The 25,954-nt window shown below is 42.4% G+C and overlaps 1 protein-coding gene across 1 annotated transcript in view; it reads right to left on the bottom strand.

Annotated features, from left to right (window-relative positions):
- Nucleotides 1-5,389: 5,389 nt before the first annotated feature.
- astn2 (astrotactin 2) overlaps nt 5,390-25,954 on the bottom strand; it is a gene marked incomplete at both ends in the record, with an annotated part of 274,064 nt that continues 253,499 nt past the window's right edge. The window contains 4 exons of the mRNA XM_079256074.1: nt 5,390-5,627; nt 8,496-8,679; nt 8,920-9,020; nt 24,925-25,066. Of these exons, the coding sequence (XP_079112200.1) occupies nt 5,390-5,627; nt 8,496-8,679; nt 8,920-9,020; nt 24,925-25,066 (665 nt within the window). The remainder of the gene's footprint in view (nt 5,628-8,495; nt 8,680-8,919; nt 9,021-24,924; nt 25,067-25,954) is intronic.

The following is a 25,954-nucleotide window of genomic DNA, read 5'->3' as shown; positions in this document are numbered from 1 at the left end:
AGCTTGGTCCGCATTGCCGGTAGTAAGTCGGATTCGTTTCCGGTGAGGGTTGGACTCCGCCAAGGCTGCCCTTTATCACCGATTCTGTTCATAACTTATATGGACAGAATTTCTAGGCGCAGCCGAGGGGTTGAGGGGATCCGACTTGGTGGCCTCAGGATTGGGTCCCTGCTTTTTGCGGATGACGTGGTCCTGTTGGCTTCATCTGGTCGTGATCTCCAGCTCTCGCTTGAGCGATTCGCGGCCGAGTGTGAAGCAGCTGGGATGAGAATCAGCACCTCAAAATCTGAGACCATGGTCCTCAGCTGGAATAGGGTGGATTGCCCTCTCCGGGTCGGGAGTCAGGTCCTGCCTCAAGTGGAGGAGTTTAAATATCTCGGGGTCTTGTTCACGAGTGAGGGAAGGATGGAGCGTGAGATCGACAGACGGATCGGTGCGGCATCTGCAGTAATGCGGGCTCTGCGCCGGTCTGTCGTGGTGAAGAAGGAGCTGAGCCAGAAGGCGAAGCTCTCGATTTATCAGTCGATCTACGTTCCTACCCTCACCTATGGTCATGAGCTGTGGGTCGTGACCGAAAGAACGAGATCTCGTATACAGGCGGCTGAAATGAGTTTCCTCCGCAGGGTGGCCGGGCTCTCCCTTAGAGATAGGGTGAGGAGCTCAGTCATCCGGGAGGGGCTCAGAGTAGAGCCGCTGCTCCTTCGCATCGAGAGGAACCAGTTGAGGTGGCTCGGGCATCTGGTCAGGATGCCTCCTGGACGCCTCCCTGGTGAGGTGTTCCAGGCACGTCCCTCGGGGAGGAGACCCCGGGGAAGACCCAGGACACGCTGGAGGGATTACATCTCTCGGCTGGCCTGGGAACGCCTCGGGATCCCCCCCGCAGAGTTGGCAAATGTGGCTGGGGAGAGGGAAGTCTGGGCTTCCCTGCTTAGGCTGCTGCCCCCGCGACCCGACCCCGGATAAGCGGCAGAAGATGGATGGATGGATGGAAAAAAGAAAATAAGTGCTGAGGTGGCTGTGAAAGAGGAGCTGGTTCTAAAATCCTTCATTGATACATTGGCATGAAAATGTGAGTTCTGTTCCTGGCACATCAATGACCTTAATGGTCTAATTTGTGAAAATTAACATTAAGCTACTGATTTTTAAAGTGCAGTTAATGTTGCATGACTGGAAAGTAATTGGATCTGAGGTAAAAGGCATAGTTTGTTGAGGGAGGTGGAAAAAGAAAATGCTTCCCAGCAGCTCACATGTGGAGAAGCATAGCCACCCTAAGTTAATGATATAAATTAAAGTAATTCATATGGGATAGATGTCTGTTGGTTCAGAGACTGGTTTAACCTCCTTTCTGTCTAAATGTAAATATTTTTTCTGCAAGATCAAGCGGAAAAGTTGGTAAAACATATTAAATAAAAGCCATGCACTGCATTTTACTATTGCTTACAGCCATATTCCTCTGTGCTTTATTTTGTCCTCATGCTAATTAATTGTGATCCAATTATTGTTCTGTTATCGTGCAGTTTAATTGTTGCGGTTGGAACACCAGGGCTTTCTCTCCTGTGAGGTCTGTGTCAATTCAAGCCCGGGAGCATGAGTCATGTGCATTATACTGGCTGAATAATATCATGGCAGATGAATTCAAATCTATTAGGATGAAAATGAAAAATTATTTTATTCGAGTCCACATTTCATCCTGTGTTCATTACAATGCTATTTGGCTGTTCTACTCCTAACTTTGGCTCACATAATTATTTAAAAGTTTATTGTAAATAAATGAAATGAAGTCGGGTAAAACAAACAACAAAAAAGAAAGAAAAATGTCGTCATCCGAAAATCTGACACAAGTCAATGAGGATAATATCTATTTACCAGAGATTTGCAACATGTACATCTGGAGATTTGCCAAAAAAAAAAAAAAGAGCAAAAAAGCATCTTTTTGAAGTTGCATTTCCTCTTACTAATATCACTAAGATAAGTATGATAGTGGTTATATATTGTTGATAAATAGCATTGCATGGTCACCATCTTCTACATGAGCTAACATTTGCTTTTAAAAGCAACGTACCGATGCAGCAGAGATGTCAAAGTGTTGGCTTTGAAAAAAAACTTGGTGAAATTCAGTGATTTCTGGTTGTGAAAGCTTCTTGGTATTCTAATTTTTTTTTTCTTCAAAGTTATGTTGAAAATTGAAAATTGTCCACTGTGATGACAATCACATACAATGGTCAGATTGTGATTGTCCCCACAATCACATACCACATTGTTGGCTTCTGCACATGAATGTAACACTGCAAACTACTATTGTTGCTGCTGTTGGCAGGGTTTGTACTTGCAGATTAAGGGAGAGGTGGAACTGCTGCATCATTAAATAATGAAAGATGTGTTTAGGTCATAAAAATGGAAACAAAACAGTGGTGTTTTCAGAGCTATTATCTTACAGTCCTGGTAACTTCTAAAATGCTTGTTCCATCCATGAAAACAATAAATAGAAGGAAAAAAAACCTTTAACTGACACATTTAAACTCGTCTCCATGTGCACATGGCTCTCCTGCAAAAGCAGAGACTTACAGCACACACCACACACATTGACAGATCTTTCTGCTGTTCAAACAAAGTCTAACTTTTGAATTTTCAGAAGTAAACAAGCAGAGAAAAACAAAGATTACCCAAGAAACAGGAAGGACAAGAGTAACCCTTGGACAAGCTTTAATATGGGTCTGTGGTTGGGTTACTAATACTGAAGGTAAATAACTGGGTTTTTATGGCTGGTGGTATTGTCCTTGTGTGGAGCTAACCATTTCCCCATTTTTCCCATTTGAACAGATTTTTTCATCTCCAGTGCTACAAATATGTTGTACCAGTTGATTTGCTCCTCCATCCTCATGGCATCTTTTTGTTCATTCATTCATTTTCTACACCACTTATTCCAACTAAGGGTCACAGGAAAGCTAGAGTTTTTCCCAGCAATCATCAAGCGAGGGGCAGGATACATCCCAGACAGCTCGCTAGTCCATCACAAAGGCATCTTTTCCTCTGAAGCAATTGTTTTAAATCAGTTTGCCAACCAAACTTTCAACACAATTACAGATGTTTATATAAGTAGGAAAACTGCTGCGTATGAACCTTTGAAAAGCTCTAAATTCTACAGATTACCATTAGTTTGCTTTCATATTTGATGGACTTAAAGGTGCAAAAGTTTGTGGATAACAAATCAGTTAGTTTGGAGTTAACCATAAATGTCACCACAATGCCAAAACTCACTATTTAGCCAGACGCGCCCTCGCAGCTGACAATGTGCTGCTAAGAGATTCATGAAATACTGAGGACAATTTTTTAAATTGTTTACATATGGTACATCATCAGCTGTGGAACTGTGAAGTGCATGAACTTTATTTCTTTGGATCATAACCGTTCACTTACGAGTAAACAGTATGTGCAGCACATCATTGATTTTCAAGTCGTGAATGCTATTGGTTTTGCTTGTGGGTGTTCCAACATGTGTTAACACTTAAAAGTTTGAGCAACAACATCCTGTTCTTTGGTTCCTTTTGATATGATGTAAACATACCACAGCAGCAGTGGTGAAGATTAAGCTAGGAAGTGTGGGAGCACTTAATGTCCTGTTTATTCGTACACAATGACAATTATCTAGCCGGCTATGACATGACGCGAGTCCCTAATGCTGCATGTATCAGCTCAGGTTTTTCAGTGGAAGTGGATATTGCTAGATGGAGGAAGTCCTTTTGGAATGCATTATTTACTAGAGGGATACAAGTTATTTTGCCTCTACCAATGGTCAGTCCATTGTGGTGAAAGAAGAGAAGTCTCATGTTTTCTGTACATATTTAATATTTCACATTCTTCAGAAAAAAGACAAATCCACATGATAATACAGGTATCTTTTGTTTTTTGTTTTTTTTACAATTGAAATTTACAATATAATAATTTATCACAATTCATAATATGAGATAAACATACTGGAAAAAAAGGCATTGTTTGTCTTCGTTAAAACAAGATCCATGGCTTTGAAGACTTTAAAATTAGAGGATTAAAAAGAATCCCATGTCGTCCCTACAATCACTGACTCTTCACAGAACAGCGTAAAGTACTTCTTGTGTATGGCTGGATTGAGTCAAAACTTTAATCTTATTATCCTGCTTGTTTTCCACAAGCACAGATAAAATACGAACAATTACATTCTGTTGAGAAGGAAGGACTTTTCAAAGCCAGCCAAGTTAGCCAGTATCAATTTATTCTTATGTCTAACATTACTTCTACTTTCATTGTCTCATGATGACTTGTCCCAAAGTGTCACAAATCTCCTTTCTCTGTCAAACTGGCCCTGATTGGATTAGAAGCATATCTAGCTGCAACATCTGGTTCATTTTCTAGCTCATCGTTTTTTTTTTTACCCACTATCAATACTATTGCATTTATGTCAAAATGATTATTTTATTTGGCATGTTTGAGAACAGCAGAAGTGTGATGGTTTTCCTTTGTTCAGTTCATAATGAACCTGGGTAAACATCCTTTGTTTGAGTTACTATATCATCAGTGGTGTTTATTTTTGGGTAATACTGAACTAAAATGCAGATAAAATTATGCATATGATGATAAACCTTAACTAAAACTCGAAGTATATCTGTATGAATGGCACCTATATTCTGTCTTTGCATAATTGTCAGGACAGTTTATGAATCTGTTACCATACAAAAAGCCTGCTACTTCAACTGAACCTATCAAAAGTCATACAAGACTAAACTACGTAATGTCTTAAATACCGAATATTAATTCTTAATGCAAAGTTTTTTCTTTCTTTTATTTAATTAATATGAACTTAAAAAAAATTTTTTTAATGATTTTTCAAATGGCTTTCAAATGTCTTAGTTTCTCCTTCCAAACAAAGGTAGCAAAGGCAAAGAAGTTATACAAGAAAAATGTCCATTTTTCCCCATATTTTTCAGTGTTCCAGGTAAGCATCAAAGCACCAAAAGGGAACTACATTATTACATTCAAAGTATTTAAGCCAACCAGTTTTCTTTTCGCTGAATGATATTTTACATGTTCACGCTGCAGTTTCTCGTTGATATGTGCAATCACTGGCAATTTGCAGTTGACAAATATGTCCCCTCCAGTGATTCCCCCCCATTTTCTTCTGTCCTATCATAAAGAAAGGCTACACAAAAGTAAGCTTTAGGTAGCTTTAACATAACCTCCAGTAGGCTTTGAATTTTTTTCTTTTCTTCTTTTTTCCAGCCTCTTCTTGCACCAGTCACATGAGCTGCAGTGTACTGAAGAGGTTCATCACTATCGAGTGATGCCTTTTTGCAAGAAATAAATAAATAAAAGTAAAAAAAAAAAAAAAGACACGTCTTCTTGTTAAACTCCGGTCTCATCGGAGTTTGGTGTTGCTGTACGTGTTGCGCTGTACAGAAATGAGCTTTTCCATGCACAAGGTGCGACTGTCATGTATGGAGCTGTGCCACGTGTTGCTGGGAGCTCGACTCTCTTCGCTCCGGCAGTAGACATACGCCATGGTGTCGGTGCGACTCTGGATGTGGGTGCTGCGCAGAAGCGACCGGCAGTACAGGCTGATCTTCTCCACCCTGCGAATAATCAAGTTGGCTTTTCTAGGTAGGAAAAAACCAAAACAAAACACTTCAGTCATCGTTACATTCCCAACACGCAGCCCCTGCACGAAGTCTGTGTCTGACGTCCTGCTCATTTCCAAGGCATACAATGCTGAAGTTTGGACATTTGCTTTGCAAAGTTGTTTCCAGATTATTGCAATATTTGATTATTTGACAATCTTCAGTCATGGCAGTCTTACATTGGGGGACTTCATAATGAAATTTCTCTCTCTCTTTTTTTTTTTTTTTATTTTAAAAAGATTTATGAAACTTTTTCATGTTTCTAAGAGACTTTACCTTTAAGGTGCTCTTCCCAATTAACCTAATCACTCAAAATGTGTTCTTCTTGCTTTTTCCTTTTAATTTTACTTACTGTTCCAGCCTTTTGTTGACCACGTCCCAAAGTGTTTGAGATGTGTTGATGCCATCAAGTTAATGACAAGGTAATTATTCATTAAAAAGCTTAATGTTTCACTGATCTGTTTCCAACTCTGTTGTGTTTATATGGTTGTAATTTGTTTTAAAAAAAGACCAAAAAAAAACAAAAAAAACAACAACAACAAAATAAAACAAACATTTATAGTATAGAATAAAAAAAAAAAGCATTAATTGTGAAACTATTCAAGGTCTTTTCCACTTACATATTTCTAAGTTAATGTCTTTCTAAGCATTTCTCACAACAGACACCACAAACCAAAAGAGCAGGGATTTAAACAGAGCAAATATGCAATATATTTTCCAGCATGTTTTGCTGCATCAGTTGCTGCAAAATGACGTAAGCAAAGCAGGATTACATTACATTTTGGAGGTCTATTTGTTAAACTTATAAATGATACAAAATAATAAAAGCATTGCTTCAGACATTCTAATGGGACTGCCGGTTTACGTCACATGCATGACCCATATTCATGTATGGTGCGCTCCAACAACACCACTGCGTAGCGGACTGAAACAAAGAATTTTGTCTCCTGGTCTTGAGTTTAAAGTTAAAGTTTACCAAAATGAAGGAAACATATGTGAGTTCAGCACAATTCATAAAAGACACCCTGCAAAGTCACACACAAACACAATGTATAACTACAAAAACACTGAGATTATTTAAGCGTGTTAAACTCGTGTGGCCACTGAAATGGGAAAAACACACAGGGAGAAAGGCAAAATTCCATTTATTTTGAGAAGCAGTGTCTGCAGAGCATCAACATCTGTCTTTAGTTAAGCAACGAGTACAGACATCCTTTTCACTTATTTGCTGAAACGGGTGGGTTGGGGAGGTGGTGGTAGTTGGAGGGGGGGGCGGTGGGGCATTTTTCTCATTTCCCTTAAATTCTTACGTCTGAAACAACCGAATACCAAACACATTATCAAGGAAAGCCTAGGAGCACATGAACAATAAGACAGATAAGAACCATTTCAAATCAATCTTTCCCTGTAATAACCTGTGAATGCAGCAGGTAAGATATGTCACTGATTACAACACACACACACACACACACACACACACACACAGAAAGACTCGTTTCAGTGAATACAGGGAAACTAAAAACCAACATGACATTAGGGTTTATAAGAAAAAAACAACACTAACCGTGTCTCACGGCATGTTCAAATTAAAACACAGGCGCTTGTGTTTAATGTAACATTAGTGGACATGCAGGGGCTACTGGGAGTTTCGGCTTCTTGAGGAGTGCTGACTGAGCTTACGTTCCTCTTGGCCATTCTGTTACCTTTTAAAAGGCACCACCAATAGAGCATGCTTGTAAATTACCACAACGAGGCTCAACCTTGCCAACTTCAGGCAGTAAATAATCCACACTCACTCATCCAAAAGCCACCCCAGCCCCCTTCCACTCCCACCAACTTGAAGTTGCCCACACGCAAACATAATGTCCAGCTACTCCAATTCTAAGTCCCAGCAGCCAACCTGTGCCTCCCACCCCCCTTCACCAATCAGAAAGAAGCACAGTCTTCCTACAGACAAAATTATTCCTCAATTATTATATTATTTATAGCTTGAAAGGAGTGCTTCCAGGCAGTGGGGGTGGACAAACCAAAACATTGGGCTGTAACTTTAGATCTTGTGTTGCTATCATCAGTGCTGGGGAAACTGCCTTCTCAGGCTCACATGCATGAAATGTTTTTGTTCTAAACATTTTGTTTAATGATTGTTTATATTTCCCTCTTTGCAGCGTTGGTAGACAGTCAGCCTCTCTTTGTTCTCATGGTCTTGTAATGTCTCACTGCCTGTTCAAACCATCAATGGTGGTGTCCCTGTAAAGAAGGTCATGGGTGAGGGGGATGTCGGGGTGGTGTAGTGTAGCTACAGATGAACTTTTTTTTTTTTTTTTTTTTTTATGAGAAGGAAGAGGAAATGGAGTTGGAAGTTGAGTTAATGTTAGCCGAGTATCACATTTACTGTTTGGCTTGGCTGTCAAATGCTGTTTTGGCATCGCCATGGTGATGTGAGGAGCGACTGTAACCCCGGAGTTTTAATGGTGACCTTGTCCGGTTCCTTTCCGAGTAAAGGCACTTTTGAAAGTGTGTGTACATGTGTGTTGAGCAATAACGTTCTTGCTTGAAGGGGGTGGTGATGGGAGGGTGGCACATGGTACTGAGAGAAATGGCAGAATGATCTGCTAGTTCAGCCAGTTTTTTCTGTCATTATGCAAGAAACCTCGGGGTGATTGTAATGATCAAAACCAAAACAATGTAATCAGACACGACAATGTGAATTAGTGAAATTGTTGCAAACTGGGAAGTAAAAATGTGACCTTAATTTTTCTGAACAAGAGATTAACTAGATACAAAGAAAACAATTATAACTGAAGCAGTTTTCAATCCTGCATTCAGGAAGGTGTAGTGTCTTCTCACCTGGGACCCAGTTCATCCTCACTACGCCAGACAAAGTCCCCAAACTTCTCATAGTGGGAGTTATAGTGGTGCTGGACTCTGTATAGCAGAGGAGGAGGAATCTCCATCATCATGTTGTAAGCCATCTGCTGTTCCTTGCCACTGGTGTAGCCATTATACAAGTTGTACACCCTGTCTGCTATTTCTGTCAAGGGGTGAAGAGACAGACATCATCAGAGACATGCAGAGGAATCATGAATGTAAACAATCAACTTATACTGTGTGATAATTTTCTTAAATGGGCTGTCTATAAGTCACTGAGCAGATTTTTTTTTTTGTATTGTATTGTATTTGGAATTGTATGTATATATGAGAAAGTTTGAATTAGAAGATGGAATATGGATTAAATAAATACATATTTTAAAAAAGTAAGAGACAAAATTACCTTCAGCTCGACTATCATCCACCACTGGACAAGATGTACGCACAGAAACAAAGCTTGAATCAGAATGACTGCCTCGGCTATCCACTGCATAGAGAGTAAACCTGAAAATGACCCCAAAAAATCTTTTAAACAAATGATTTTAGTAATTACACCACAAATTTATCGACAAAAAACAATTGTGTAAGTGATGAATCTGGTGTGGCTGAGCTATTGAACCTCAAGTTATGTTGTATTTGAGCTCTCCCAGAAGTAAGATTTTTTTTTAATTTTTTTTTTTTTTTTTTAAAGTATTTTTTAATAAAACTGTCAGACAAATATTTTATATAAGTTTGTTATATTATATTCTGGCTTTAATTTTTTGTGTGAGAGTGAGAGCTTTCAAGGTGAGTACTGTATTCTCTTTCATATAGCAGCAATTAACTTTGAGGGTAATTAAGAGCTATTTACCTAAAAAAAAAGCACAACCCAATAAGAGTGAAGTGAGGTGGAGTGGAATCTTTCACAGTCTCAAAATGTCTGGTTACAGGTGTTAAACTACAAATGGTTATATTGTGAGTAAAGATCCATTTTAACCCCTTTTATTGATGTTTACAAATGTGCAAATCTATCTGTCAGTCTCTCACTATCTCTCTCACACACACACACACACATAAGGTGGACAGACATATTGATTTTAATATTTCTTATTTTAATACAGTGGCTCTATAATTGCAGGAAAATAGATCAAAGTGGCATCTGGCTTGACTCCAAGAACTCCACAAGGACAAAGTTCCTCTCTATGAAAATGCCAAACATCAGTGTTTGCAGTTCTATGACAGACTTCAGAACCATTAGGTACTTGATAAGATATCACAAAAAACAGTTCAAGACATTCCAAGACAAGATTAAACACACACAGAGAAAACAGTAATCGTCTCCAGTAATGTTGGACCACACAACAGGGAAAGAAAAACAAATGACCTTTCCATGTCCTTTTAAAAATGCCAATGTGTCTACTTGTGATTATGTAAAGTAAAAGGAGGAACTGGTCATAAATAAATCTAATAAGAAAGAAAGACAGTAGCTGGCAATCTCAAACTCTCATAGTGGTTTCCTGCTGCCATCATAATGGTTGCACCCAATTTGTCACCATGGCTCACCTCATACATATATATATATATATATATATATATATATATATATATATATATATATATATATATATATATATATATATATATATATATATATATATATATATATATTGTGTGTGTGTATATCAACATCACACACATACAATACTAGACTTTATTTACTTTTCTTCTGTTAGTAAAGATTTGCTGTTGAAAAACAATGGTGGGTTCAGTTCTAAGGAATAACTTCTTGTTTTTTCCTTCTTCTGGCAAAGTTTTGAAAAAGTGAATTAAGTATGGAGAAATATTTAGAACTGGTTAAGAAAAACTGTAAGCTTTCAGCAGTATTTCCACACAGCTACCACTGTAAAAACAACAGAATGACAAAAAGGAAACCACAAAGCACAGTGAGACAAAACAAAGAACTTATATAGCATTCCAGTGCTACAAGTGTTTTGAAATACAGAAAAATAAAGACATTAAGACATTATTGTTTTTGCAAAAGATGCTTTTTTCCCTTCACCCATTGGCATTTAATGTGCTTTGCAATCTGCTCCAGTGTTGTCAAATGATTGTTTTGCTTGTAACATGACCTGTTTGTACATTGCTCACATAGTTTGTCTGGTCTTGTTATTCAGCAGAGTGGATGTGGTACTCCCCAAGAACCTCACAAAAGACGCACGGGTCTCGCTGGCTCCTCTGCCCGGTAAAACAATGTCAGCATGCTAGAGTCACATTGTTTAAATTATGTGGCCACATAACGTGCAGATGGATAAAATGAGATGGGAAGGAGGAAGGGTGCAGGAGGATGACAGAGCAGTTTTATCAAGCCAATTGTTAAGATCTGTTTGAAACTCGAGAGCTGAGCTAGTCTATTTTGTATATTTGAATTTGGTATTATATACCATCCATTGGACAGAATTAAGAATGACATACTGTTTACCATTAAAACACATACAATTTATTATTCACATACAGGTAATGTCAGAGGATCACACATACATTTATCTCACACTGAAGAACAAAGTGGACACTAAAACGCAAGATGGGGAAATCTGCAAACATCCCATCCTGAGCAGGCCAACAACAGAAACTGCTACATTATCCCCCCAAGGGATAACTTTCCCAGCAACCTAAGACAAAGGAATACAACCCCAAAAACAAAATACAACACACATACCATCATTTACAAGTCCACAACAAAGTCTCCCTTGCAGGGACCTGCCCAGCTTAATCTGAAATGTGGAGGACACCTCTTGTGGGCAATCAGTCTTTGCTGGTGGGGAGAACAGTCTCTGAGCCTCCTTCCAGGGGCACGGCTGGTTGGTATGGGTAAGGTGGTCAAGATGGAGCACCACCACCCAGCCCCTCTTCTGCAACTTCCTCCTTAGAAAGTCTTTGCAGAACGACACTAGATCCAGCCTAGTGACAGAACACTGAAACCCCAGGAGCAATTCTTGCTTATGGCAGAGAGAGGCATAAGCCTGTTTCTGCTTGCACTATGCCGCAGTCAGGACATCCTGGGCCAGTTTAACAGCTGAGCAAACTTGAGCCCCTTTTTCATTTCGCAAAAATAATCCAATCCTAACCTCTTGTGAGCTCCAGTTTTCAGGAAGATCCAAACACCATTTCCACTGGAATGTACAGCTTGCGACCAAAGATCAGTAAAGCAGGGGTACAGCAGGTGGACTCCTCAACAACCATCTGACAGAGCCAGAAGATAATGGGAAGGTAGAGGTTCCAATCCCACTGCCGTTGTCTGTCAGGATGACAACCTGGGTGGCCAGGATCTTGTTGAAGCATTTTACCAAAGCATCACTCTGAGGGTGTTATGGGTGTCACTCTGATGTTCAGCCACCAGCAGACTTTGCTGTACACCTCCACCTTGAAGTTCCACTCCTGGTAGCAGTGCAGCGGAACCCAGAGGAACATTTTGCTGGCCAGTCTTTGGGCTGTGGTTGAGTACAGTATATGTCTCTAGCCACATGTTCAAGTGCCTCTGTGGCAGGAAGAAGGTGAAACATGTATCAACCAGGACTTAGAGGTCAACACTGCATAGTTTGCAGTTAATGTGCAATTTGTCCGCTTGATCCATTGTGCCTGATGGTGTTTGTAGAGTCTTTGGGTGGTGGCAACCAATGGGACATCAGTGACCTGTCTCAATGTCTCCCCTCATTGTCAGCGAATCAGGTGCATGGACATGGATGCATTTATGAAATCTCGGTTGGTAGAATCCTCTGATAATAATTGGCAGGGCAAATTTTATATGCAATGTTACATGTCGTTTAGAGGTTCCTGAATGCAACATGAAAATTGCCATCCTTCAGATTGAATCAGACTGGCTCCCAAGCTTTAAAGAAAAAAAATCTTGTATTTATCTACAATATGAAGTGGGTTAACAAAAAGCGACTGATTCAAAAACAAATCAGTGATAAGAATCTTAAAATAAGCAAACTACAAACAAAAAGAAAAAACAACAAAAAAATCCTATGCTCTCACCCACCTTATCTATAAAGATTACAAAAACAAAAATGTAAGGAGGTAAGAACCTTGGACACTCGGGTGAAGAGGGGGGCGGAGCTGTCAACTGATCACCACCTGGTGGCGAGTTAGTTCAGATGGTGGGGGAGGAAGCCGGTCAGATCTGGCAGGCCCAAACATGTTGTGAGGGTCTGCTGGGAACGTCTGGCTGAGTCCCCTGTCAGAGCGAGCTTCAACTCCCACCTTCAGCAGAGCTTCAAACATGTCCCGAGTGAGGCGGGGGACATTGAGTCCAAATGGGCTGTGTTCCGTGCCTCTATTGCTGAGGCGGTCAGCCAGAGCTGAGGCTGTAAGGTCATTGGTGCCTGTCGTGGTGGTAATCCCAGGACTCGTTGGTGGACACTAGCAGTGAGGGATGCTGTCAAACTGAAGAAGGAGTCCTATTGGGCCTTCTTGGCCTGTGGGACTCTGGAGGCAGCTGATGGGTACCAAACAGGCTAAGCGGCATGCGGCTTCGGCTGTCGCCAAAGCAAAAACTCGAGCATGGGAGGAGTTCGGCGAGGCATGGAGAAAGGCTTCTGGACGGCTTCGAGGCGATTCTGGTCCACCATCTGGCGGCTCAGGAGGGGGAAGCAGTGCTCCGTCAACACTGTGTACAGTGGAAATGGGGAGCTGCTGACCTCAACTCAGGACGTTGTGGGTCGGTGGAAGGAATACTTCAAAGACCTCCTCAATCCTATCAACACATCTTCCGATGAGGAAGCAGAGCTGGGGGACTTAGGGGTGGACTCTCCTATCTCTGGGGCTGAAGTTGCTGAGGTGGTCAAAAAGATCCTTGGTGGCAAGGCCCCGGGGGTGGATGAGATCCGCCCGGAATCCTTTAGGCTCTGGATGCTGTGGGCGTGTCCTGGCTGACACGTCTCTGCAGCATCACGTGGACATCGGGGGACAGTGCCGCTGGATTGGCAGACTGGGGAGGTGGTCCCCATTGTTAAGAAGGGGGACCGGAGGGTGTGTTCCAATTACAGGGGAATCACACTCCTCAGCCTCCCTGGTAAGGTCTATTCAGGGGTCCTGGAGAGGAGGGACGCCAGATAGTCAAATCTCGGATTGAGGAGGAGCAGTGTGGTTTTCGTCCTGGCCGCGGAACAGTGGACCAGCTCTATACCCTCTTTGGGGTCCTGGAGGGGGCATGGGAGTTTGCCCAACCAGTCTACATGTGCTTTTGTGGACCTGGAGAAGGCGTTCGACCGTGTCCCCCGGGAACTCCTGTGGGGGGTACTCCGGGAGTATGGGGTACTGGACCCCCTTGTGCGAGCTCTCCGGTCCCTGTACGACAGGTGTCAGAGCTTGGTCCGCATTGCCGGCACTAAGTCGGATTTGTTTCGGGTGAGGGATGGACCCCGCCAAGGCTGCCCTTTATCACCGATTCTGTTCATAACTTATATGGACAGAATTTCTAGGTGCAGACAAGGTGTTGAGGGGCTCCGGTTTGGTGGCCTCAGGATTGGGTCCCTGCTTTTTGCAGATAACGTGGTCCTGTTGGCTTCATCTGCTTGTGATCTCCAACTCTCACTTGAGCGATTCGCGGCCGAGTGTGAAGCGGCTGGGATGAGAATCAGCACCTCCAAATCTGAGTCCATGGTCCTCAGTCGGAATAGGGTGGATTGCCCTCTCCAGGTCGGGAGTGAGGTCCTAGCTCAAGTGGAGAAGTTTAAATATCTCGGGGTCTTGTTCACAAGGGAGGGAAGGATGGAGCGTGAGATCGACAGACAGATCGGTACGGTGTCTGCAGTAATGCGGACTCTGCGCCGGTCTGTCGTGGTGAAGAAGGAGCTGAGCCAGAAGGTAAAGCTCTCGATTTACCAGTCAATCTGCGTTCCTACCCTCACCTATGGTCATGAGACGGGGGTCTTGACCGAAAGAACGAGATCTCGTATCCAGGCGGCTGAAATGAGTTTCCTCCGCAGGGTGGTCGGGCTCTCCCTTAGAGATAGGGTGAGGACCTGCCGCTGCGGCGGCGGGCAGGTGCATGCTCTGGTGCCTGGTTGCGACCCTGGGACTTGTTGAGTGGGGGGTGTTTGATAGTGTGGATGGGATGTGAGTGTGTATGGAGGGATGTGTGTAGGGGGTGTGCGTTGAGGACTGGTGGCGGTACATAGGTATGTGGATGTGTGTGGGTGGGGAAGTGTGATGATGCGTGTGTGGGGGGGGTGTCGTGGTGTCTGTGGGGGGGGGGTAGTGCCGTGTGTGTAGGGGAGTGGGGTGATGCGTGTATGTGGGGAGTGGCGGTGGTGCATGTATACGGGTGTGTGGGGGGGGGGGGGGGGGGGGGGGAGGGGGGGCGTGCTGTCTGTGTGTGTGGGGGGGGGGGCAGGGGTGTATGTATGGGGGAGTGGGTGGTGCATGTGTGTGGTAGGTTGGTGGATAAGTGTAGATATGATGGATGGGAGTGGGGGAGATTTGGATGTGACGTGGGGGTCAGGAGGATGGTTTTAAGGGTGGGCTGAACGGGTGGCTGGGTGGACCTGAATGTGTCCGGAAGTGTGTGTGTGTGTGGCTGTAGGTGTGTGCTGAGACAGTGTGAAGTGCCGATGTGTGGACAAGGGGGGACTTCATGTCCCCAGGTGGGGGTGTCCTCTGTGAGTGAGGGGGCGGTGGACAATCGGTCTGGGATTCCCCTTCTGCCACCCCGCCTCCTCTTTGTCCTCGTGCCCCCCTTCTGCATGTGGTGAGTTGGTCCCCTCTTGGGTCGGTGATGACTCTGGTTAGAGTCGCCGAAGGCTCTGGTTACGGGGATGGCTGTCCCCGGCTTGTCCTGGTCCTTGGGGGGCCCTGGGAATAGGGGGCATGCCCAGTGCTGCGGGCGGCTCACTTTCCTCCAGACTTAAATCCCTCAACCCCTCTTCCTCCCCGCTCCCCATCACACACAGGCAGGGTATTGGGAGGTGTGCACGTGGCGCTGGGTGGTGAGAAAGGCCATCAAGGTGGTTTTGATCGCTGCACCCAGCCTCGGCTCACCTCCCAGTTTTAATTACACTTAGACACCAAACACCAAAACACTGACGACTCACATGATTAGGGGGAAGAGCATGCGGTGTATGGTGGGCGGGGCTGCTTAGGTGGTCCCTCTCCCAACACCGCGTGGCACTTCCCTCAGTTTTAATTGCAACTAATACATACTTCACAATCAGTCATAAGCGGGGGGGAGGCAGGGACGATAGGGTCTTCTCATGCCCCTGCTCTCGGGGCTTTACTGGGGGGGGGTACGGGTGGGGGAAGAGTGCCGTCCATTAGGCCTAAGTCTGGGCTGGCCTGGCTGTAGGAGGGTTGTCGCCGGCCCTGGGGGGGGTGCTGGGTCGGCTGCATCTGTGGGGTGGTGGGGGGGACGCTGGGAGTGGTGGGCGGTAATTATGGGGGCCCTGATCGGGGCCATCCTGTCCTCTGCCCCCTCTGAGGTATCTCACATGGGACATGATGGAGGGGTGAGGTGAGGATGTGTGGGAGTGGGTGTATGGGGTTACAGATGGATGGTGGGATGGCTGGGGGGGGATTAGGGTTGGGGATATAGGTGGGTAGGGGATAGGGATGTGTGAGGATGAGTAGATGTGTGTGTGGAGGGGTATGTTGGCGCGTGGGTTGTATTGGGGTGTGCCTGTGTTGGAGGAGTGAGGGTGTGTGTGTGTGTGTGTGTGTGTGTGTGTGTGTGTGTGTAGGGGGGGGTGTATATGCGGAATGGGATGTGTGAGTGAGGGTGAAGTTTGGAGGGGGGCTATGGGTGGCGGAGGGGTGTTTGGTGGGGCATGTGTGGTTGGGTAGAAGTAGAGGGATGGGGTGGCGGGGTGTGAGCGTGTGTGGGGGGGGGGGGGTGAGCGTGTGTGGGGGCGGGGGCGATTGGGGTTCGTGTGACTTTGTATGGGTGAGTGAGTAGAGGTGGGGTGGGGTTGTATATGTGATGGATGATGTGCATGGATTGCAGAGGGTTGTGTGGATGGGGGTTGAGAGGGGAGTGCGTGTTTGGGGGGGGGGGGGGGGGGGTATGCATGTATATGTGTGTGTGGTTTGGTGGTGGGGGGGTGGTGTCCTGTACCCGGGGGCGCAGCTGGTGCGCTGGGGTGCGACCTGGCTGCCGCTGGGTGGCGGTCTGGGGATCCTGGTCCTCCGTCGGTGTGGGCTGTGCCCTCTGCCTGCGGGGGCGGGGGGCTGCTCACGGGCTCTTGGGGCCCTGGGGCCTGCGCTCTGTCTGCCCTAGGTGGCCGGTGCCCGGCGGGATCGGCCCTTGCCGGCCTGGGCCTGCTGGGGCCTGTTCCCCCTGACTGCGGGGGACTCTGGTTGGGCACCTCCTTCGCCACCTCCTGGGCAGATGCATGGCTGGCTCTGGAGTGGGGGGGTTGGGATCTGTACCTGGGGGTGACGGTCGGTTACCCGGGTCTCTGGGTTCTCCTGGCCTTCCTCTAGCTGTAGGCGGGCGGGGTCACATTGGCATGATCACTCTTCTCTAAACACGTTCCACTCTGAATGTTCTGCATGAATGTTCTGCATGTGTCACAGTCACTGAGTCATCCAGCAAGTTTATTCACTAACAGCAGGTACCTCTCTTTCTGTCTTTTTGACTTAACTTGCTAGTTTCTGGTCCTCATGATTGTCAACGGTTTTGTTCTCCACGAATCTAGAGTTGGCTTGTGTGGGTGTATATATTTATGTGTGTGGGTGGGTATGTGTGTGTACTTATGTGTATGTGTATGTATGTATGTATGTGTATGGATATGTATATATGTATGCATATGTGTGAGTGTATGTGTATGTGTGTGTATGTGTATGTGTATATGTATGTGAGTATGTATATGTGTATATATGTATATATATATATATATGTGTGTGTATGTATGTGTATATGTATGTATGTATATCTATCTTTATGTATGCATGTATGTGTACATGTGTGTGTATGCATGTGTATGTATGTGTATATGTATGTATGTATGTATATATGTATATATATAATGTATGTGCGAGTGTATATACATATATATGTAGGTGGGTATGTATGTGCATATACATGTATGCATTGATCTCTTTCTTTTGTTTTTTTTTTGTTTTTTTATGTTCTCTTTTCTGTTCTCTTTCTGCCCCTTTCCTGTCCTTTCCGGTCGGGTCCAGCAGCATAAACTCTGTAATACAAGCTATTATCCAAAACAAATTGAAAAATAAAATAATTAAAAAAAAAAAAGAGATAGGGTGAGGAGCTCGGTCATCCGGGAGGGGCTCAGATTAGAGCCGCTGATCCTCCCCATCGAGAGGAACCAGTTGATGTGGCCAGGGCATCTGGTCAGGATGCCTCCTGGACGCCTCCCTGGTGAGGTGTTCCAGGCACGTCCTTCTGGGAGGAGACCCCTGGGAAGACCCAGGACACGCTGGAGGGATTACATCTCTCAGCAGGCCTGGGAATGCCTCAGGATCCCCCCCGCAGAGTTGGCAAATGTGGCTGGGGAGAGGGAAGTCTGGGCTTCCCTGTTTAGGTTGCTGCCCCCGCGACCCGACCCCAGATAAGCGGCTGAAGATGAAGATGGATTTTTAAGGATGTTGAAAAAAAGACAAGAAGAAATTGGAGTGAGAAAATTAAGTCTCCCACAAACACAGCTCTATGAAAAGTGTTAAAGGTTTTGATTTCAGTCGCGCAACCATGGCCAGAATTTCGTGCTACGCTTATGGCCGCTTTATGCTGTAATAGCAGCAGCAAAAAAGGGTGAATGGAAAATTATGGTGTCTAGCTTTATACAGGTACTCAGTGATGATAAGGATTGCCTGTGAAAACAAAAGATGCAACCACATGGACTCTGCCATGGGAGTGTCAAATTATCATGAAATTCCAGCAAGCTACTCACTGCCACTATGACCACCCACCCACACAGAGACAGATACACTTTTCTTTGTGTCTTTATTTTTTGACACTAGTTGAATATACTCTAGCTCAGCCCAGTCTATTCCTTGTCCCTAAGTCAGTGTCGTATGCTTCTATTCTGCACATGCCTGTTTTGTTTTTTGGTTTTTTTACCATGATACACAGTCTTGAAAGTTCAGTCAAAAAATGAAGTAGAGAAACGGCCAATTAAAGTTTACATAAATGAACAATGTTAACATTAAAGTTGCCATTGTCCTTTAATGTAATAAGACAATGGAGAGATGGCTGAGCAACAGATGACATGACTGAAAGCTCAAAAGCACAGTGCAAGACAGAGAGAATGAGAGAAAGCGATAGTGAGAGGAGATCAATTAGTGCAGTATTTTTGGCATGCCGAGAGAAGCCAGGACAGTAGGGAATGCCTTTTCCATGACATCAGCATTTGGACACACATCAGTTGAACCCGTCCACAAATCAGTCAAAGGCACAGCGTTGTTTCTCATTGCCTGAAGAATTTGTGTCAGCTTACAGTATCTCATGACTTTGAAATTCTCTGCTCTAAGTGGCACTGCACTGCCATAACAGCTCTAAATAAAACTGTCTTGCCTTTAACTGTAAATTGGAAAAAGGAGCCTGGCGCTGAATGACCTCACTTGCTCACGGCAAGACTTGGCAGGCAAAAGTAATCATGACCACACCCCATTAAAACTCATTCACTTTTAAATACCAGATATTTCTGGAAACTGAGAATTTTGGACCATTATTTTAATAATAATTGTAATTGCATTTCACAGACGGGGATCATTCGATGAGGAGAACTAGCATTAGGATGTGTACCCGGGCTTTATTTATTATTGGGAAAAAGGGGTGCAAATGACATTTGGATACTTTTTCAAGGAAACATCCATATTATGAAATTGGCTAGCCTACTTTGTTTTTACAAGCAGGCTATCTGTGTACCTGTCATAGATGTAGTTGTAAAGATGTAGGTCACCAAGCTGGTATTTTGAGACACCTTTCAAGCCTAAATTTGCATGTCTAGAAATGAACTGATCAAGATCTGGAAAAGGAGTTTAACAGGTGGCAAAATGTTAACCAAATTGATGTCAAAGGGGAAAAAAAAGGAAAGGTAAAGACAGAAATGAAGACTTTAAAGTTTTGAAAAAAGTGAAAATTTCTCTGTGAAGACCTGAAATAAGGGGGGAAGGATATCATTTGTATTTTCAAAGTATGTTTATGTAGTAGAGCATGAAAAGGTAACAGCATGTATGTACATTGCAGGTCAAGGTTAACTTCTACCTAACCTAAGTTTACATGTACCAGCTGTTTTAAGATAATAATGTAGGCGTTTAGGATGGATAAAGGTGCTGCTGGCACACCAATAGAGGACATAACAAAGAAAAAAACATCAAATTAAGCCAAATCAGGAGTTCAAAATACCAAAACCATGAAATGGATGTCAAAGGAGTTCAGACATCTTAAACTGTCTTGTCTGACTGACTGGGTGTCTGGAGAATTTGCCTTAAATGGTTTGGTGCAATTAGAAGCAGCTGAGGAGAAAGCAGGGAAATGCAGGGCAGCTGGGAGTAAGACACATCTGCAAAGATTCAAGATCTGTCAAGTGAGTCAGACATCATTGGTGGTTAAAAACAGGAAGGAGGATAAAATACATGAAGCGCATAATACATCCAATTTTGATAATATTATTACTGAAATAAATTACTTAAGACCTCGTTTTCCTCAAGCATATTAAATGCTTACTTTTCCAAATTTAGTACTGAGACATGAAAAATGATTTATAAAAAGAGCTGAAGCAGACATCATTTAAAGGTTTCTGCAAACGTTCATTAACTTAGCACCTGATTTCAGCAAGCTTCATGCATATCAAGCGTGTCGGTTGATCTGAAAGCTAAAAGTGATGAAAACTGCTGAATCATTCCAGTCATTAGTATTCCAATTTCCTACACCTACATTTAGCATGGCGCAAAGACTGGAGGTTTAGCCTGTAATCCCACAAAACATAAGGGGTTTCAGGATTCTAGATATCTTCCATCTGCTTGGTCATGACAATAACATCAAAATGACATTTCTTTATGGTTTATTGAATTCTGATTCAATGGACCATAGTTTTCTACCAAGAAAACTGCTTATCCCTAAAAAAATCAATGTTTTCCTCAGAAAATAATAATCTGCCTTAAGCACTTTGTTATATTGTGGTATCAGTGGCTTATAGCATAGAATAACATGTGATTCATCAACTTCAATAGTCATCACTGCTCTTATTTTCTCTTTAAAATCAAATTTCAACTTTTGAATGACATTTGAACTTTATCAACCATTTTTGTTTATAGGGGAACATTAGGGTCAGCAGACTGCTACAATGACCAAATGTAGAGAGGATACCAGTAGAAGCCTTATCAGGCTCTTGAGTAAAATAAGTGGAGTTGGCTGCAAACAGATGTCTCCTTAGACGCAATTGCGACGCAGGTTCTGCTCTTATCAGAGAAAAACAACACTGTTGAGAATGCCTAAACATAGATAGCAGTGATGCAAAAGTCAGAAAAAAGGTCCTAGCTGCAACTTTTCACAAGTGGAAACTTAAAATCTTAGATTTGGAACTAATAACTTACTGCTAATTATAAATATATCATAATTAATGCTTTGCACCTTTGATCATTCACTTCCTCCTACTTTATAGTCTTTCTCAACAGTTAGAAAAAAAGGAAATGTCCAAAAATAAAAACTACTCTGTATTAGTCTGGGTGCTATTTCAGCTGCTGTCAAATATTTCTGTAAGATTAAAAGTACACTGCCTGCATAATTATCCAGTTAAAGCTGTGTTGTTGCTAATTAGTTTTAAGCATCTTCTTAGAGTTGCTATCCATCCATTACCTTCCCACTTCAACGGATCAGCCATCTCAAATCAGTTGGCAACAAAAAAAAAAACCCTGCTATGCATATACTATAATACAGCTTCCTTCTTCCTTCATTAACTTTACTTCACACCCCTCAAGCAAATTACTTAGTTGATTCATCAAAAGGGAATGCACTAAAATATACTTTCAAGAGGTGTTTACTTGTCTTTTAAATTTTTTTGTTTTGTTTGATTTTTTTTTTTTTTTTTACCCTGGTACAGCACGTGCTCAAGAGTAGATTGGGGGAAAATTCATCTATCACGTTTCTCATAGATTTCAATCCCAGCTGTCTTTTGGACAAGCATTGGAGAAGTTCCCAAAACAAACCAAGGTCATCATATAGAAAGACAATGACGTACAAAACCTAAGAAGAGGCAAAACAGATGGCAGTGTGTTTCATGTGTCTTGTGACAGCCACAACAACATCTGGCGGCTGTCTGTTTCTCACTATTGTTGGTCCTGCAACTTTAAGTCATAATGTAGAAAAGGCAAACAGTGCTCAATGCAAATGCAGATCAACGCTCAACCCAAAGTCTGATCTGACCTCTCTAAATACCAGACCCCACTTAGTAAGTGCCTTTCAATGAAGAAAAAATGCATAAATTACAGAAAATTTTGAGATGAAAGTATAATTTTTTTAAAAGTTTTATACTTTTCGGCAGTATTACACTCTTTTCTATTGCTGAAAATTTAAATTTCCAAATAGTTCAATGAGAACCCAATAATGGCTTAATGGAGTCTAAGTTAGACCAAAACCCATTCTCAGAAAAAAAATCTTAAATTAGTTTTTGCACAAAGTTGCTAACAGATAAACGCACATGGGCAGATAAAGGCAGACAAAAACATGACCTCCATCACCTGCTTTGCAAAGGTAGATACCTATTTAATCAACAGTCACCCTTCACAGAGGCAGTATTAATAGCAAAATGGGTATTAGATCCCTAGCTGTAGAAAGTCAAAGGTATGATAAAAAAAAAAAAGCAAAAACAAAACAGCATATACTGTTAATGCAATGTACATGCTAGGTCTGTTTTGATGTTATATTTCGAATTTAAGCTTACAAGTGCTGTGAGAAAACATTGCTTTTTACGGCTGCTTATTCACACCATGATGACAAAAAAAAAGCTGCAACATTGTATTGACATTGAAACTGTCCAACTTCACGGCAGTTGCATTTACACTCTCAGATATTTAAGATGTATTATTTCTCATCTTGCTGCTTAACACCAACAAAGCACTCACTAACAATATCAAAATACAGGAAAGGAAGTAAAGCACTAAAATTTTATAAAACATGCAATAAAGAACAGTGGTGACATGGAGGGGGGGGGGTGTCCTTCCTTTCTCATAACTAAATGAAATGCACTTTTCAAAAAAGGAAAAGGATTGGATCTGAAGGAGGTCAAAGACTGTTGACTGTTTTATTTTCAGTGGTAGAGAAATCCAACGTTGGGGGGGCTGAAGGATCTCACCTATGGTTGACAAGCAAGCAGGTGGGAAGGAGGATGCGATTGATGGCAGAGGAACATCTGAGAGTCTGCTTGACATACAGAGTGGTGAGAGATTGTTGATAATGTCAAATAAGATTTTATGGATGATAAAGAATTTCACTGGAAGCCAATGGAGTTGCTACAGGACAGGTGCAATGTCACAGAAGGAGGGGCTTCAGAGTTTTGAACCAGTTGCAGTCCATGCAGGGAGTTGTAGTTGGAGGACAGACAGAGCTGGCTGTCATCCATGTCGCGCTGAAGATGACTACTATATTTCAGGAAAATATGGCCAAGCAGGATGAGGTATATAATGAACAAGAGAGGTTCAAGCACTGAACCTTGAGTTGCACCAGATGAGATGGTAGATGCTTTGGATGTTAATTATAAAAAACCTCAGTGTGGCACTAGACATATGATATAAACAGCTAAGGGGAGTGAAAGTCCATTCATCCACCTATTTGCTCAACTGATTGCTCCGTTTAAGGGTTGCTAGGAAGTTGGAGCCTATCCCAGTAATCATTGAGCGTAAGGCAGGGTACGCCCTGGACAAGTCACCAGTACGTCGCAGTGCCAACACAGATAGACAAACAACTATCCACGCTCACAATCAAACCAATTAACGCAACACGAATGTCTTTGGACGGTGGGAAGAAGCCGGAGTATTCAGAGAGAACATGCAAACTCCACAGAGAAAGGCCACAGTTCGAACTTCCCCCAAGCTCATACCAGCGATATCCTTGCCACAGTTCTAACCACTATGCCACTGCACAGCCCTGTGATAATCCAATGTTGGCTAATCTGTCAATATCTGTGTAGGATGATGTCAAACGCTGCACTCAGCATGGGGAGGATGATGAGGAGTCCTGAATCAACAGCAATGAGTAGTTCATTTGTGATTTTGACAAGAGCACAGTTTAAGCAGTCTGAAGCCATCATGTGAAATAAGAGACTTAAAATGCATATTTTCATACTTCCACTTTAAATTGTACATATTGCACATAGAATTAGCATTACTAACAAAGTACTGTAATTTATTTCTGCTTGCAATAAAGACATTACATCCTGTGGTTAATTTAGCCTTTGAGTTGAAGAAATATGTCTTTTTTAACAAGGATCCTTCTGTATTCACTAAAACCTACAACCAAAGAGAACATAAAAGAACGGAAGCATCCACCACGTTAAGTCGAAGTATGCTTTTCTGCTTAACTCAACCCAGCTGTTGGTCAGGAGATGGTAACAAATCTCGCTCCTCTGAAACAAAACATTTGCACAAGGAAGTGTAGAAAAGCACACACGGTAGTAGTATTGTTAGTGCCTGTTTTCTGTAGTTTTGGTGAGTTGCAAACATGGCCACAACATTATGTTTGGGAATGGCTTTTCCAATGGCTATGGGAAATACATAAAATCAGAAATACGTACTGAGTCAGTTAGATTGAAATACATTCTGAAACCAAAAACAGTGTAATAAAAATGTGGTTAAGCAGGATATAAAAGTCAAGGGATTGTTTTGTCTGCAAAAAATGTAACGCAGAACATTGAATACATGCAGCCAAAGATGTTTTACTTCAAAATTTTAAAGTGCTGTCATATAATATTCATGTTTCAGGATCAAAGGCAGTGACTTGTAATTTTAAATTTTTATTAGTAGTCTAATTTGTTTAATTTATTCTTAATTAATCTTCATGACATTTTGATAAAGCTAAAAAAAAAAAAAAAACATTTATATGCAAAGTTGCAATGTCCCCAGATCTATTTGGTCCTTAGCCAGTTTGTCATTAATGACCCCTGACTGTTTTAGGATCTTAATTGTTTGGTTATTGACGTGCAAATCTATGTTTTCTATAGCAACGGTGCACTTAATATAAAGTAAATGCCCATTAATAAAGGTTGGTCTTGTTGGAGGGGCTTCTAGTGCTGTTTTTTTTCCACAAGGTTCTTTACAGTTTGTATTTGACTTTGCAATAAACAGTTAATTTTTTTTTTTTTACAAAACTCAAACCAGTTTTCCGTGCTCTTCCTTAAAGTGGCAGCAGTGGACATGTTCATTGCTCAATGTGCTGGGGTTAACAAAAGAAACCAAGAGGAGAGGGAATCTGCAGACTTACTTGTACAAGCTGTCAGGTTCCAGGCACTTGAAAACCACTGAATACATGGCAGTATGGGGATGGTCTCCAACCCTTTTCCCAGCAACGACACAGGATGAGCCCAAACCAGAGAACAGGTCATCCATCAAGCTCAGAACCTCACCTGACAAAGGAATGAATTAGAAAGAAAAAGACAAATAAAGAGTGATCTTAGGAGAAAAAAAAAAGTTTGATAATGTTCTTTTGAACTGTGTTTAACCACCAATTTTATTCTGTGCCCAAGATTTTGTGGGATAACATTGATGCACAGGAAAAAGATTTTCTGCACTTGTTAAAAAGCTCTTTCATTATCATTAATTGAGCCATTTACTTCTGGATTTGTAAGCTTCACCTCTGCCTGGTCCTGTGGGATCTATTTCACCAGCAGCAACCCTAAGGCTCAATTAAATGTCACTTTTTATAGACAGAAACTCCTACACATTACATTATAGCACTGTAAGAAAAACAGGATTTGGTTCCTTTACGGACACATACATGGCGCTATTACAGTGACATCTCACTAAGCACCCTGGTGTCTCACAAAACAGTACTTCACAAGCTGTGAAATATTTTATGTCAGTTTACGGGAAAGGAAAGCGTCGCACAGTTGTTCATTCAGACATGGACACACACAACGCCAGTTTCCAGTGCTCATGGGGGTGATGGAAAAAAAGAAGAACTTGTCAAAATAGTTTAAAATTGCTCAAATGGTTGGATTTCCAACTATTTCTACATGAGGTAAAGGGCAGCTTAGTTTTAGCTTATGATACATGGGCCAACTTATAAACACAGGGAGTAAGTCTGGCTGGTGGGGCACAAGGGGGTGGTAAGAAAAGGTTGCAGAAAGGAGGAAAAAGCTGTACAAATGAATGATTTGACCTTTTCACAGAAAGAGCTCTGTGCATAGGAGGTTACCCCCAACACATTCCAGTACTGTGGCAAGTTTGCTCTTTTGGAACTGGATTCATTTATACTGTTATCAAAATTGGACTCCAAAGACTTTTATTTAAAA

This window comes from Telmatherina bonti (genome assembly GCF_933228915.1).
Source record: "Telmatherina bonti genome assembly, chromosome: 17".
Lineage (NCBI taxonomy): Eukaryota > Metazoa > Chordata > Actinopteri > Atheriniformes > Telmatherinidae > Telmatherina > Telmatherina bonti.
The sequence above is the reverse complement of the archived record's forward strand: the minus strand, read 5'-3'. Positions and strand labels throughout refer to the sequence as shown.